This window comes from Cicer arietinum, chromosome 4 (genome assembly GCF_000331145.2).
Source record: "Cicer arietinum cultivar CDC Frontier isolate Library 1 chromosome 4, Cicar.CDCFrontier_v2.0, whole genome shotgun sequence".
NCBI lineage: Eukaryota > Viridiplantae > Streptophyta > Magnoliopsida > Fabales > Fabaceae > Cicer > Cicer arietinum.
Genome location: NC_021163.2, coordinates 2,992,093 through 3,005,691, shown reverse-complemented (window position 1 = coordinate 3,005,691; position 13,599 = coordinate 2,992,093). Strand labels below are relative to the sequence as shown.

Genomic DNA, 13,599 nt, shown 5'->3' with positions numbered 1-13,599 from the left:
TTTGATAATTAATATATTATATTAATAATTAATAATTGAATAAATAAGTAAAACTGGTCATTATTAAGCAAATTAACTTACCACAAAGTTACATTTGTAGTTAACAAAAACAAGAAAAATGGGGTTGTTCTTGTTTCTCTGAAAACAGAGCGCACACAGTTTTTTATTAGAACAACTCTTCAAATCATGATTTACAGCCAGACGCCTTTCCTCAAACAACTCCACCTTCAACTAGCAATTTTATATAATAAGCTAAATTACATATGCGGTCTCTTAATTTAATTTTAGATAATATTTTAATTTTTTATTTTTTTTTCTTCTGAATTGGTCCTTTATTTTAATTTTAAGTGACAAGATATTTTATGTTTTAAAATGTCAACAATGTTGTCCTTCTTTTTTAATAAAAATTCAAAAAAATCATCAAAATTTTCAAACAAAATCTATAAAATTCATTATCATCAAATTTTATTTATCCCCAGTTTTGGTCCATCAAACAGAATTTTGGTAAAAAACTTGATGAAATGTCATTTTTTTAAGGCACACCACACCATTTATGATAATAAATTTCAAATAACCACACAATCTTGAGACATTGTGTAGCTTAAATAAGCGCAAAAAAATGACGGTTCACAAAGTTTTGGACCAAAATTATGTTTGTGGGACCAAAATTGGAGATAAATAAAATAGAGAGACTATTTTCGTAATTCAACTAAAATAAGATAATTAAAACTGCAATTAAACCTAAAAGCTATTGTCATGTAGATCAAATCGTATATATGAATTTTGACATTAATGGATAATCATTTATTATGTCTTCAAGAAGCATATAAACTAACATCATTTATAGTTACATAATCGAAGTTGATATTATAATAATAGTTTGTTAACTAACGGTTAATTTTGAAAAATATTAATCCAAGATTAAGTTATTAATGAGTTTAACTCTTAGTACAACTATTTTAAGTTTAATTTGATATCTTTTATATATATATAAGGTGAAGATCTATTGACTCCAGAAGTAATTCAATGATGAGTTATACTGTTTAATAATTTAATATCGATGATAAATTTCACCAATTCAACTGTCAAATCAAAAGTTTTTATTAAGTATATTTACTTACAATTTTTTATAAAATTTTAAAACTATTTGATATTTCATTAAATAATTTCAAATAAACATATGATAAACTTTTAAAAAAATTAAATAAATGTTGATGACTAGATTACATAGTTAGAAATATCAAATTTATATAAAACTCTATGTAATTAATTATTAATATATTACGTCAATAATCAACAGTTAAATTAATAAAATTTATCGTTGATATCTTCGCTCATATATATATATATATATATATATATATATATATATATACTATTGAATTTTTCTATATTCAAAAGTTACAAATATGAATAGTATGAACGTGTTGACTATTTAGTATGAAATGATAAGTCTTAAATTAAGTATGCTTTGACAAAATGATACCCATCTCTTTCAATTTAGTTGAATATTTTGAATATTTTAAATTTGAATCATAAAATACATCAATGTTAAAATACTTGAGAAATTGTCTTTTAATCTATTGAATCATTGGAGAGATGTAAATATAAGTTAATATTCTATTTTAAACTGTAATAATATTTTTTCACATTAATTTAAAAAAAAAAAAAAACAGAACCACTAGTTAACCTCATTAAAAATTTTACGGTGAAATTATTTGTATAACTTATCAATTAAAGAATTTTATATTTGAATTCACGTAATAATTAGTGCTAGTAGATCTAAACCCACTGAAATCGATAAATTTTATGGGTTAATACTAGAGTGCGTGTGTGCATCTAAAATAAAACTTAAAGTAAATTTGTTAATTTTGTTAGAAATTACTTTAAATTATCATTTCAATATCAATGATACTACTCTGAACGACCTGTGATTCTCGAGCAATATTTTGCCTTTATATTAAACATATGTCATCTTTACAAAAACTAATTTATAAAAAGAGAAATATAATTTTTTATAAACTATTATAAAACTTTATCTATTTTAATATAAATTAAACATAAATATTTTCAATAAAGTCAAGAATTTGAACCTCTGTTTCTTATGATATGAATGCCAGACTGATATATTTGAAAAAAAAAATATATAAACAAAATTCACGGGGCATTAAATTTTTCATCCACCAAGCACATGAAATTCCTCACCAAATCAAAGTGCCAGCTTTCTTTCTATAAGTTACCACTAATAATCTTTCTATACGTAGCACTAATAATCTCTCCATAACTTAACTTTTAGATTTCAACGGTTATATTAAGGTAGATAGTTAAAATTGAAATTTTAGTTTTAAATAACATAATGTGCCCTCTCCATATTCTACCAATACTCAAATCATAAAAAACAAATAAAAATATAATACTTTGTAAATAAATGGGGAACGGGTGATAGATAAAAAAAAGCATTGTTTGTTTTCAATTTCATATTTTTTTGAATCGTTCTTGAAAATGAATGAGACAATGAGTTGTTATGGACACGTGTTTACAGATTCAGCAGCCATGGTGGCAGAGGAAGATGAGTTGGAGAAGATGGAAGAGTGAATGAGAAATAAGTATAGCTAGACGTGGAGAGGCACATGTTTTATTTAAATGCAACTTTTATTTTAATCTACCATCCATTTTTATCTAAATATTAATAATTATTCCTCTCATTTTCACGTAAAAAATTTATACAAAATTTAAAATTTTATCATGAATATATATACTTACATACCACTTGTATTATTTTTTAAAATTCGACTTCAAGAAGTTTCAAAATAATTAAAGGTGATTTGACTATTTGTTCATACAAATTATAAACTATTACTGTACAAATTTTTGTTTTATAATAAACTGAAACTTTTTAGTGGTAATTTTGAATGAAAATAAAAATACTTAGATGTTTCATGCGATTTGTACATAGTAGATAAAATGTTAGAATTTCAATTCTCACAGGTTTTACAATTTTTACAAGTCACACAATTTTCATGCGTCATACAATTTGCATAAGTTTTTAGAATATCACAACATTCATTCAAATAAAATATATCCACTTTTATTTTTTGTATCTATATATAGAATTGGTTGAATTAATTTATTATATTTTATTTCTTCAACTGCATAATTTATAATATAATTAACAACTTAGATTGTTATTTAAGAACACTTAAATAATCTTTTACATTATTAAGTTAAAGAAGATTATTGCTTTTATTATATTATTATAGAAAAATTATTAAATAAAAAATAATAAAAATGTGGAAAATAGAATCAAAGTAAAAGGAAAAGAGGTGATGTCAATTTCTTAAAGTAACTTCATAAATATTTAAAGATATTTTAATAATATATTTATTTTATTTTATTAACCTATAGTAATTATTTATTAATAATATTAAAAAAAAAATTAGGAGATGCCGTGGCCACATGTTAATAAATTGCAGATTAAATTATTTACATCTTCACAAATTTTACTATTAAAAAATTTATGAAAGACAATAAAAATAGTAAATAAAATAAGAGAGTATTTTACTATCTATCAGATATTATTAATTAGTGTATACAAAGTATATTTAATATTATTCGAACGTCTCTATAGTAAACTAATAAGATTACTATGTTGATGAAGGAAATGTTACATGCAAAAACATAAAATTTTTAATATATAATTTTTTATTTAAAAAATAATATTTATGAATATCCATTAATAACTATATCTATTTAAGAATTCATTAAATATCCATTTTATTGATATTTATATATATCTAAATAAAAACACTTACGTCATTTTTATTTAACAGGTCGATAATATAGGATTTTATTTAACTGTTTTAACTGTGGGTGTATCCATTCTTATTCCTATTTAATAATAGAGGTTAAAGATGTCCGATGCTGTTTATTCAAACATCGTCTTGTACGCATCATTGGAAAACAAACTGCACCGACACAAAGTACGTTAGGTTGCTATAACAGTTATCACTTAGTTTGGCGAATTGAATAAAGAAATCTTGTGTTAAATATTTCATCTATTATTTTTTTATTTTAAATTATTTATTATTTTATAATATAATTATTTTTCTATTAATTAATATTTATTTATTATATTTTAATTCATTAAATTTTTCAATTAACTATAATTTATAAGAATATTTGAATAAGTTTTACTTGACGAGAGGTAAGTACTTAGCTAGCCATGTGAATTGCAAATTGTCACTATAGTGTCAGTGTATGTCAGCTTCTTGATCAAGTAGTACAACTTTTAAGGTTTGGAAGTTTAACTTTTCTTCTTTTGTGTGAAAAGCAGGTGCAACGAATACAGTGTGAATAATTGTGACAAAAACAGTATAACATTAAATGCAACCAGATGCTATTGTTAGTAGTTGAAACCAATTAAAGTCTTGGAGGGTCCAACGTAGTAACATCCTCCTTTGGTTATAAAACTATCCTCATGCCTATGCATTCTACACCAAACCACGATCACAAAGAGTGAGAGTGTGATTTAATATAGTCAAGATGTTACTAGGAAACAAAAGAGTTGCTATATTGTTATTGTTGTGTGCACATGTTTTTGTGGCCAGTGTGGTTGCAAGGAATGTGGCAAGTGTAAAAGAGGAAGAGGAGAAGAACCTTGGATTTGGGAAGGGTGGTGGTTTTGGAGGTGGATTTGGTGGAGGAGGAGGAGCTGGTGGCGGCGGTGGCGGCGGGTTTGGAGGTGGAGGAGGAATTGGAGGTGGTGCAGGTGGCGGTGGAGGATTTGGTGGTGGTGCAGGAGGAGGACATGGAATTGGAGGTGGAGGAGGCTTTGGTGGTGGTGGAGGTGCCGGTGGAGGGCATGGGATTGGAGGTGGTATAGGAAAAGGTGGAGGTCTTGGCGGCGGCGGCGGCTTTGGAAAAGGTGGAGGCTTAGGAGGAGGTGGTGGTGGAGGCTTTGGAAAGGGTGGTGGACTTGGAGGTGGTCATGGTGGAGGCATTGGTAAGGGTGGTGGCTTTGGAAAAGGTGGCGGTGTTGGAGGAGGTGCAGGGGGTGGCTTTGGAAAAGGTGGTGGCCTTGGCGGTGGCATAGGTAAAGGCGGTGGTGGAGGCTTTGGAAAAGGTGGCGGTGTTGGAGGAGGTGCAGGTGGTGGCTTTGGAAAAGGTGGTGGCCTTGGTGGTGGTATAGGTAAAGGCGGTGGTGGAATTGGAAAAGGTGGTGGCGTTGGTGGTGGAATTGGAAAAGGTGGTGGCGTTGGTGGTGGAATTGGAAAAGGTGGAGGTCTTGGTGGTGGTGGAGGCTTTGGAAAAGGTGGCGGCGTTGGAGGTGGAATTGGTAAAGGTGGAGGTTTGGGTGGTGGTGCTGGAAGTGGTTCTGGTGCTGGCATTGGTGGTGGAATTGGAAAAGGAGGAGGTATTGGAGGTGGTTCAGGTGAAGGTTTAGGTGGTGGTTCTGGTGGTGCAATTGGAAAAGGTGGAGGTATTGGGAGTGGTTCAGGTGGAGGTTTAGGTGGTGGTGCTGGAAGTGGTTCTGGTACTGGAATTGGTGGTGGAATTGGAAAAGGAGGAGGTATTGGAGGTGGTTCTGGTGGAGGTTTAGGTGGTGGTTCTGGTACTGGCATTGGTGGTGGAATTGGTAATGGTGGAGGTATTGGAGGTGGTTCAGGTGGAGGTATAGGTGGTGGTTCTGGGGGTGGAATCGGCAAAGGTGGAGGTTTTGGTGGAGGTATTGGAGGTGGTTCTGGTGGTGGTCTTGGAGGAGGATTTGGCAAGGGTGGAGGATTCGGTGGTGGTGGAGGAGGAGGTTCTGGCGGTGGTATTGGTGGAGGATTTGGCAAAGGCGGTGGTTTTGGAGGAGGTGTTGGTGGAGGAGCGGGAGGTGGCTTTGGTGGAGGGGGTGGTGGTGGATTTGGTGGGGGCGGAGGAGAAGGTGGAGGTGGTGGAATTGGAGGTCACTAAGCATTAAGCATCGTTGTTCACGGTGCATGCATGACTCTTATAGTTAAATATATCATTTTATTAAACCTGTATTATTTATGAATTGGTCCTATATGAAAAATTTGTACGTGAGAAAAGATTATTACTCTTTAAGTATGTTGGTTATCATATTAATGTATTGAGTTTTCTTTGATAACGTTGAATGAAAGAAATAGATATATATGAGTTTGGAGTCTTCTTTTTATTTTCATGCATATTAACCAGTCCAAAAAACCACTTTCATGCTTTGCAAGCTACATTAATTAATGTTCCTCATATCCATGTAAAGCCCGTTGACAATTATGATTGGTGGGGGACGCCTCTATATATTGAGTTGACTATATTGCTCATGTGATTAAGACTATTTTCGATTTATTTTGTCAAAAAGTATTATTATTGATAATAATTTATTATTTTCTCTTAAGTTAATTACTAGTAAAAGATAATTATGATGGGAGTGTGACTTCTTATTAAAAGTTTATCAGCATACTTTTGGTTTGATTTATACAAGTTATTAGTACAAGACATTTCTTGTGATATACTAGTTTTTTTTTTTTTTTTCCTAAAGAGAAAAAGTTTAATAGTTTTTGCTAAACCTTAGGTTTGTTAGTAAAGTTTCTCATTCCTTTGTCTCAATTAGTCAAATTAATGGACGCTCGTAATGTATATATATATATATATAATTGTTACTTTTTTTTGTTAACCCTTTATTAAGGTATCAACATGATCTTTGCTTAAAAAATCGTATGTGCATAACCTATATTAATTTTAATTAGTTTTCTTATTTGAGATATATGAAGATAAAGTGATAAAATTTTATAACAGTTTATAAATAATAAAATTATTTATCTTATAAACTAATTTTATAAAATAATAAAATTATTTATCTATAAACTAATTTTATAAAGATGAGTCAGATTCAATATAAAATCTAAAGTGATATCAAAATTTTGTAAAAATTAGTTAAATCTAATTTAAAATCTAAGATACTTCACTTTAACTTAAAATATATTAGTTTTAAAAGGTAATTAAAATGTTATATGACTTTTTATTGTGTCATTCATTTATATTTTTTAAAATATCAAATATTTTTTAAATGAGACCTTCAAAATATTATCTCCTTAAGGATATTTGGAAGTTAGATTTTCCAGGAAAAGAAGAGAGAGATCTCATTTCTCTTTTTCAAATCAAGAAATTTCTAAAATATTTTTTAAAATTAAATAGAATTGAAATGTTATATTATTTATCGTGTTATTCTTGCAAATTTTTAAAATCTTAAATATATAACAAAAAAATATGTATGGCTCCAAAGTTCTCTCATTCAAACTCCTCCAAAATCCACCTCTGAAACATATACTAAGGGATTCAATTAATTAGTTGGAGAAGCTATAGTTATTTTATTGACAGTAGACCAAATCACAACTCTAATAATATATCCTTGTCTTTAAGCATTGCATTCTTTTCAAAACCTACTAGATTGGAGATTTTGCCTATGAAAGCACTCCAATTGTAGCTCAAATATGCGAACGAACTAAGAGGTATGTCAACTAATTTGAAGTAAGTAGTGAAGGAGTTAAAAGACATTAGTTTATAATACCTAGTTTTTGTGATATATATGTAATATTATGTGTTGGGTTAAGGAAATAAGTGTGTTATATTTTAATTGAGTTTGAAAGTTGTTAGAAATTAGAAAAATAATAAAATTAAGCCAAGCATTTTGAGCTAGCTTGCTTGCATGGTGAAATCTCTTATATCTTGTCATGGAATGCAGTGTATTCAAATGTCAATCTATTTATTTTACTTCATCGTGTGAACGGATCCTTGAGTGAGAATGTGTAAGTTTTGGATCTCCCTGCGACATAATGTCATGCCTATGCGATAACTTGTTTTCCAAATCATTTGGAATACTCCCATGTTCTTAATCCTTTGACCAGTCTACTACATTCTATAGATTATTTTTTGAGGATCATCGATTTCAACTGAAGGAATCCTTGTTTTAACGTTTTCCACTTATCAGTAAGTCTTGTTTTCATATTTTTTTTGTTTTTCTCGTTTATTTTTTGTTTCCACCTTCTTTTATCACCGTTTAAATTCGTTTGTACTATTGATTATTAATTTTAATCGGTACACTTTTAAGCTGCAATGTCATTATTATTGGTATTTTGTTATAAATGTTGTTGCAGCTGACATGTGGTAGCCGTTGATTATATATTTTAAATGAATTATGTTGTTATTATCTTGAATATGTCTTTGTATGGCTATATGAATCATAAAGTGGCATGTGGTGTAAAATTGTTATGACTGGAATTATATGAGAGTTTTGTTATTATTAAATGATTCTTGTGAAATGTGAATATTAAATTGTGTTATATGAAATGTGAGTTTATGATAAATCTAACGTACGTCCATAATGATTCATGTTAAGGAGTGATTGAGGATTACGAGAGAAGGAAGGAAATTGTGAGGATTGAACCTAGTGTTTGATTTAAATAACCTTAGAAAATAGGAGGATTTAATAATATGATGTTTGAGGAAGTACAATAATAAGAGTCTACTAGTGGAGTTCGGTCCACTCGAGCCTTCAAGCGAGGTTAGGCCCTTGGAGTCCTCTATTGAGAGATAACTTCTTAATGTCAATAACTATCATGTAACTTTAGTTTAATCTTTACTAATCACTTACATGATTCTCACGTTGAGTTGAGTGGATTTACGAAGGTATGATTGTCCGTCCACAAATTAGTGACATAGTATTGTGTTCCTTCGTTGTATGTTTCAAAGTAGTTTGTTATCACGTGTCATCAAAGTTTCTTTAGAAGTGAACATGTCATTGCATTGAATCATTATGTGTTTGAGTTGTATAAATTGTGTAACCATTTATTACAGTTATCTTGTGTCATGTTGCGACCAACGTGTTATTTGTGTACATGTTTGTTATACCTATTTTATACTAGTAACATGATTTTTGTTCTACTTATGTTATACTATTAATATGATGTCAAATTATGCACCCTTCGTATATTTATATTTGACGTTATTGGACGCACAAACTTTCGGTAGACTATAAGTGATGCTTGGGTTCGAGCTAGCTAATGCATTTTTTTGAAAGTTTAAGGATATTTGCTATAAATTATGTATTCTCGATGTTTCTCAAACGTCGTTATTTTAAGAGATTCTCATATTTTGAATTATTTATTTATTCGAGTCAATTTAATTATCAAATTTTATTAAGAGAATTATATGAGTGTTTTTATTTGAATCATAATATCTTTTTCTCGTGCAAAAAGTTATTGAAAAATCATTTTTATCCATTGTTAAATATAAATTGGTAAAGACTCTTTTGGGTTCAAGGTGTCACGTAGTAATATATTAACACTTGTTTATTAAAAATAACTAAAATATGATTTGCGTGTTGCATGACCATTAATTAAATCATTTCATAATTTTTAAAAGTAATATTTTATGTATTATAAATATAGTTATCTTACAATATTACTAAATTGATTTGGAATAATTGATTATCAGAAAAATTAATATAAGGAAAAATCATGTTTTCTACAACTGTTTAATTTAATTTTTTAAAACTTTTTATAAAATTTACATGATAACTTATAATATTAGACGATTTTTTTTCTCCTTATACTTTGATTGTCAATTTATTTTTCAACACATAATGGTACTTGTATTTATTTGATAAAATAAAATATAAAATATAAACAAACAATATAAGAGGTAAAAAGTTAAAAATATGATTTAATTTTATTTTAAAGAACGTTAATATTGAATTATATTGTAGCACCGTCTGAATTTATTTATTTTATTAATATGATGTTTTAATTGCGACCATAGGAAATTGTTGTAAAAGAAATTATTTATTGGATATATTTCATCAAAATTTTGAATTTTATTATATTAAAGAGTTACATATACTTTAAATATAGTTTTAGGTATTTAAAAGTTTTAACTAATTGTTTGTGCAATACTATAAATTTAATTTTAAAAGTTTTTGAATTGTAGTTATCTGGATATGTACCAAAAATAAATTATATGGACATGTACCAAAAATAAATTATTTTGAGAACTAATTTAATTTTATGCAGTACTTTCTTTTCATTTATTTTTTAAGGTTCCAATTTTTATTATAATAAGAAATATTTAAAACCAAATATAGCACTCAATTACAAATAAATAGTTTAATTGATAAAAGTTGAGTGTTATGTAACACCCCAACTTTTATAATAGACTATTTAATTAAGTAAAAATACTATTTTACCGCGTTAATATGATATTTAATATGTTTTTAGGATATATGTTGATAAAGATTAAGATTAATTTTTTTATGTGTATTTGCTATGATGTGATGATTTTATAGATATTTGATTTAGTGGTTAAAATTATATTGGTTTATTTATTTATTTTAACGAAGAATAATATTATGTTAAAATGAGTATTTTGAAGAAAAGATTTCTGAGGTAGAAAAGTAAAATAAATTATTTGTTCATTAAAAATGGATTTTGGATCAGACAATTATTTACACCCCAAATTTATGCTTCTAGATATTAATTTGGGTTTGTTGTTACTCAATTGGATTTTTCTTTCCAATATTGGTCATTCCCGTCTATTTTGCTCTTACACTTGTAAATCGAATTTTTGAGAAGCATTGTGATTTCGGGAAAATACAACTAAATAAGTCTGATCTTGGCGATCTACTGTTGAGCCTTAAGGCAAGATTGTTAGACATTGGAGTTATTCAGGTGGAGAATTTCTAGGTGGCTTGGAGGTAGCACTCTAAATATCGAGAGCTACCATGCAACACACATTTAAATCGAATGTCGGGTATTTGTGTCTCGGGTTGAGTTGAGGAGATCTATGAGGACATGATCAAATTGAATTATCCGTTCACTCGGGTGGTGGCATAGTATCAAACCTCATAACCAAGTACTTCAGAGTTAAAATTGTACCAAATTGTGAAGTAGAGTATAAGCTCATGCATAACATTGCATTTTCTTGTGATTGTTTGTTGTGATTAATATATATCGTGTGCGATAATAATTTATCTTTGATGATTTGATGTTATAGTGAAATGTATTGCTTTTCGTAAGTGATTTTGATTTTATGATGTGATATTTTTCATTGAATAATGTTTGTGTAATGATACAATTTATTTATAATTAATTGCGTGTTCTTCTTACTTATATTGTACAATTAATATGATTTCAAAACTAACATCGTTCGTTGTTTGTGTTTGACTATACGTTTGCGAAATCGCAATTATCACAGATTAATGAGTTTTGAAGTTCAAGTTTGGGAGAAGCGCCGCTCTAATAGGTGATACCGGGAATAAGAGTCATAAGTTGTATTTTTATTTATTTATTTATAAATAATTTTTTGTATAAAAACCTTTTAAGTACTAATAAGTTTTTGAAATTAAATTAAGATATTATAGTTAAATCAAGTTTATGAAAATTGTATTGTTTAATGGGAGGAAAAAAATTTTAAAGTATTCCTTTTGAATTTTGAGAAATGCGATACCTTAAATAACTTGTAAAAATTTCTTTTTCCTCTGAAAGAATTATTATCTACCCGCTATAAATATTTTATTAAAAAAATATGATGTAAATTATTATATATTATTTTGGGATTTTGGGTGTTACATTAACATATTTTTTCAGAATATATGAATAGTAAATTTTTGTTCATTATCTTTTTTAATAATTTTTAATATATTTGTATTTTATGATAATTTTTAATAAATTTGTATATTTCATGTCAAATAGAATATATATTTTTGTTTTATAAAATGATAATATTAATAATATTATAATTATTAATTTATTTATTCACAAAAGTCGTTTGATACTTTTATTTAAAATATTGGAATTGAAAAAATTATTTGTAAAATTATATGAGAATGAAATGTTATGACTTCCTTAGTTTCTTAAAGGATGTTATTATGAGTAAAACACTTATAGCTTACTTCCAAGGTAGATCTTAAAATTGTAAGGTATAGATGTGTATATGAATCTATGTCCTTAAATATATATAGATCTTCATTATATATGAATTATTTTAGTTTTGGTGTGTTTCAACTTACTGAGAAATAGTAATAGTTTTCAAACAAAAGTGTGTAACTAAAATTTCTTAAAAAGTTAGATACAATATTACAATTTGATATGAAAAAATCTTTCACTCATATACTTGAATATGTAATTGAATGGACATAAGTGAGATGATCATATTGTTGACAATCAATATTGTTCGATTAATTTATGTTGTATAAGTATAATACAATAATAGTTGCAACATATTTAAATATAATATCAATGTTTGTAAATATTGTTAAATATAATGTTGGAATATGTCACATGTTCATAAAAAAAAGCTTATAACAACAACACTAATATATGATACACGTGGTTGACTCACATGAACAAATGTCGAATTAGAAAATAGAAAATGTTGATTGGCTTAAATTACATCGTGAAACCTAATCAAATTTCCAAAGTAATTGTGCTTGAAATGATTGCAATACACACAAAAATGGAAGTAAAACGTAGTCTATTACTAAATTATGAATGCAATCATTAGTTTGTAAAAAAATACGGTAAAATTGAAAGTCTGCCTAAAAATTAAATATATTATCCATTACAATTTGATTTGAGGCTGAAGAGATTTACTATGTCATTGAGATTTTAGATCCGTACTCGTCCGACTGATTTATTACTGTTAATTGTAATTAATTGACATAAATTGAGTGTAATGAGAAATGCATAATAATGTTATAAAAAAATGCTACTAAATAGAATAATTGTGCATGAATGTCAAATGAGGATTAATAACATAAAATATTACTCATATAATTCATTGACAAATTGAAAGTAATAAGAAATGGATAATAATATTATCAAAAAAAATTTATAAAAAAGATGCATAATAAAGAGTGAGGGAGGAAGTGATTTAGTGTGACACCTAAGAAGATTTACGATGTGGCAAAAAATAAAAGCATGTGGTAAATAGAGTGTTGGCAACAAAATAGAATCGGGTTTATTTTAATAAATTACAAAAATGTATAATAAGAAGAAGGAGAGGGGGAGGAAGTAATTAAGAAGATGTTTATATCTTGACCACACAATCAAAATGTCAAGTGATTTTGTTTAAATAAGCATGTGTCACTTAAATAACTTTTAATCAATTATGATAATTCATTTATGATTGTACGGTTAAAATTTAACATTCTCGTCATCTCATTGTAAAATTTATCCTTTGATATATTATATATATATATATGTGTGTAACAAAGTCACAAATTTTTCTTCTAATTTCACTACTGTTGTTTAGTCAATATTTAAGTGAAACAAATTAAAAACAATTAATAACTAGTCTATTCAAATTGAAGTAATAGACACTAAAGACATCGATGACAAGAGTAATAGCATATTTAGATTGTGGTTTATATGTATGTACATGTGTTTTAATGCATGTTATGTAAAAAGTTAAAATTTGGTATACTGAATTAGATGTATGTTTGGTCCATTCGGCCGCTCAAATGAACATTGGCAAATTATTGTGGGTTAACAACTACAAATCTAAATTATTAAGGTAAACATAAAGTAATACATATTTTAC

At 27.7% G+C, this 13,599-nt stretch overlaps 1 protein-coding gene across 1 annotated transcript; it reads left to right on the top strand.

Annotated features, from left to right (window-relative positions):
• Window positions 1–4,458: 4,458 nt before the first annotated feature.
• LOC101503606 (uncharacterized) lies at window positions 4,459–6,162 on the top strand. Its single transcript, XM_004495401.4, has one exon. The coding sequence runs from the start codon at window positions 4,543–4,545 to the stop codon at window positions 5,956–5,958; it is 1,416 nt and encodes a 471-aa protein (XP_004495458.1). The 5' UTR covers window positions 4,459–4,542; the 3' UTR covers window positions 5,959–6,162.
• Window positions 6,163–13,599: the final 7,437 nt, after the last annotated feature.

Excerpts from the sequence above, each read along its gene's own strand:
- LOC101503606 (XM_004495401.4), top strand. The coding sequence starts at position 4,543 with ATGTTACTAGGAAACAAAAGAGTTGCTATATTGTTATTGTTGTGTGCA.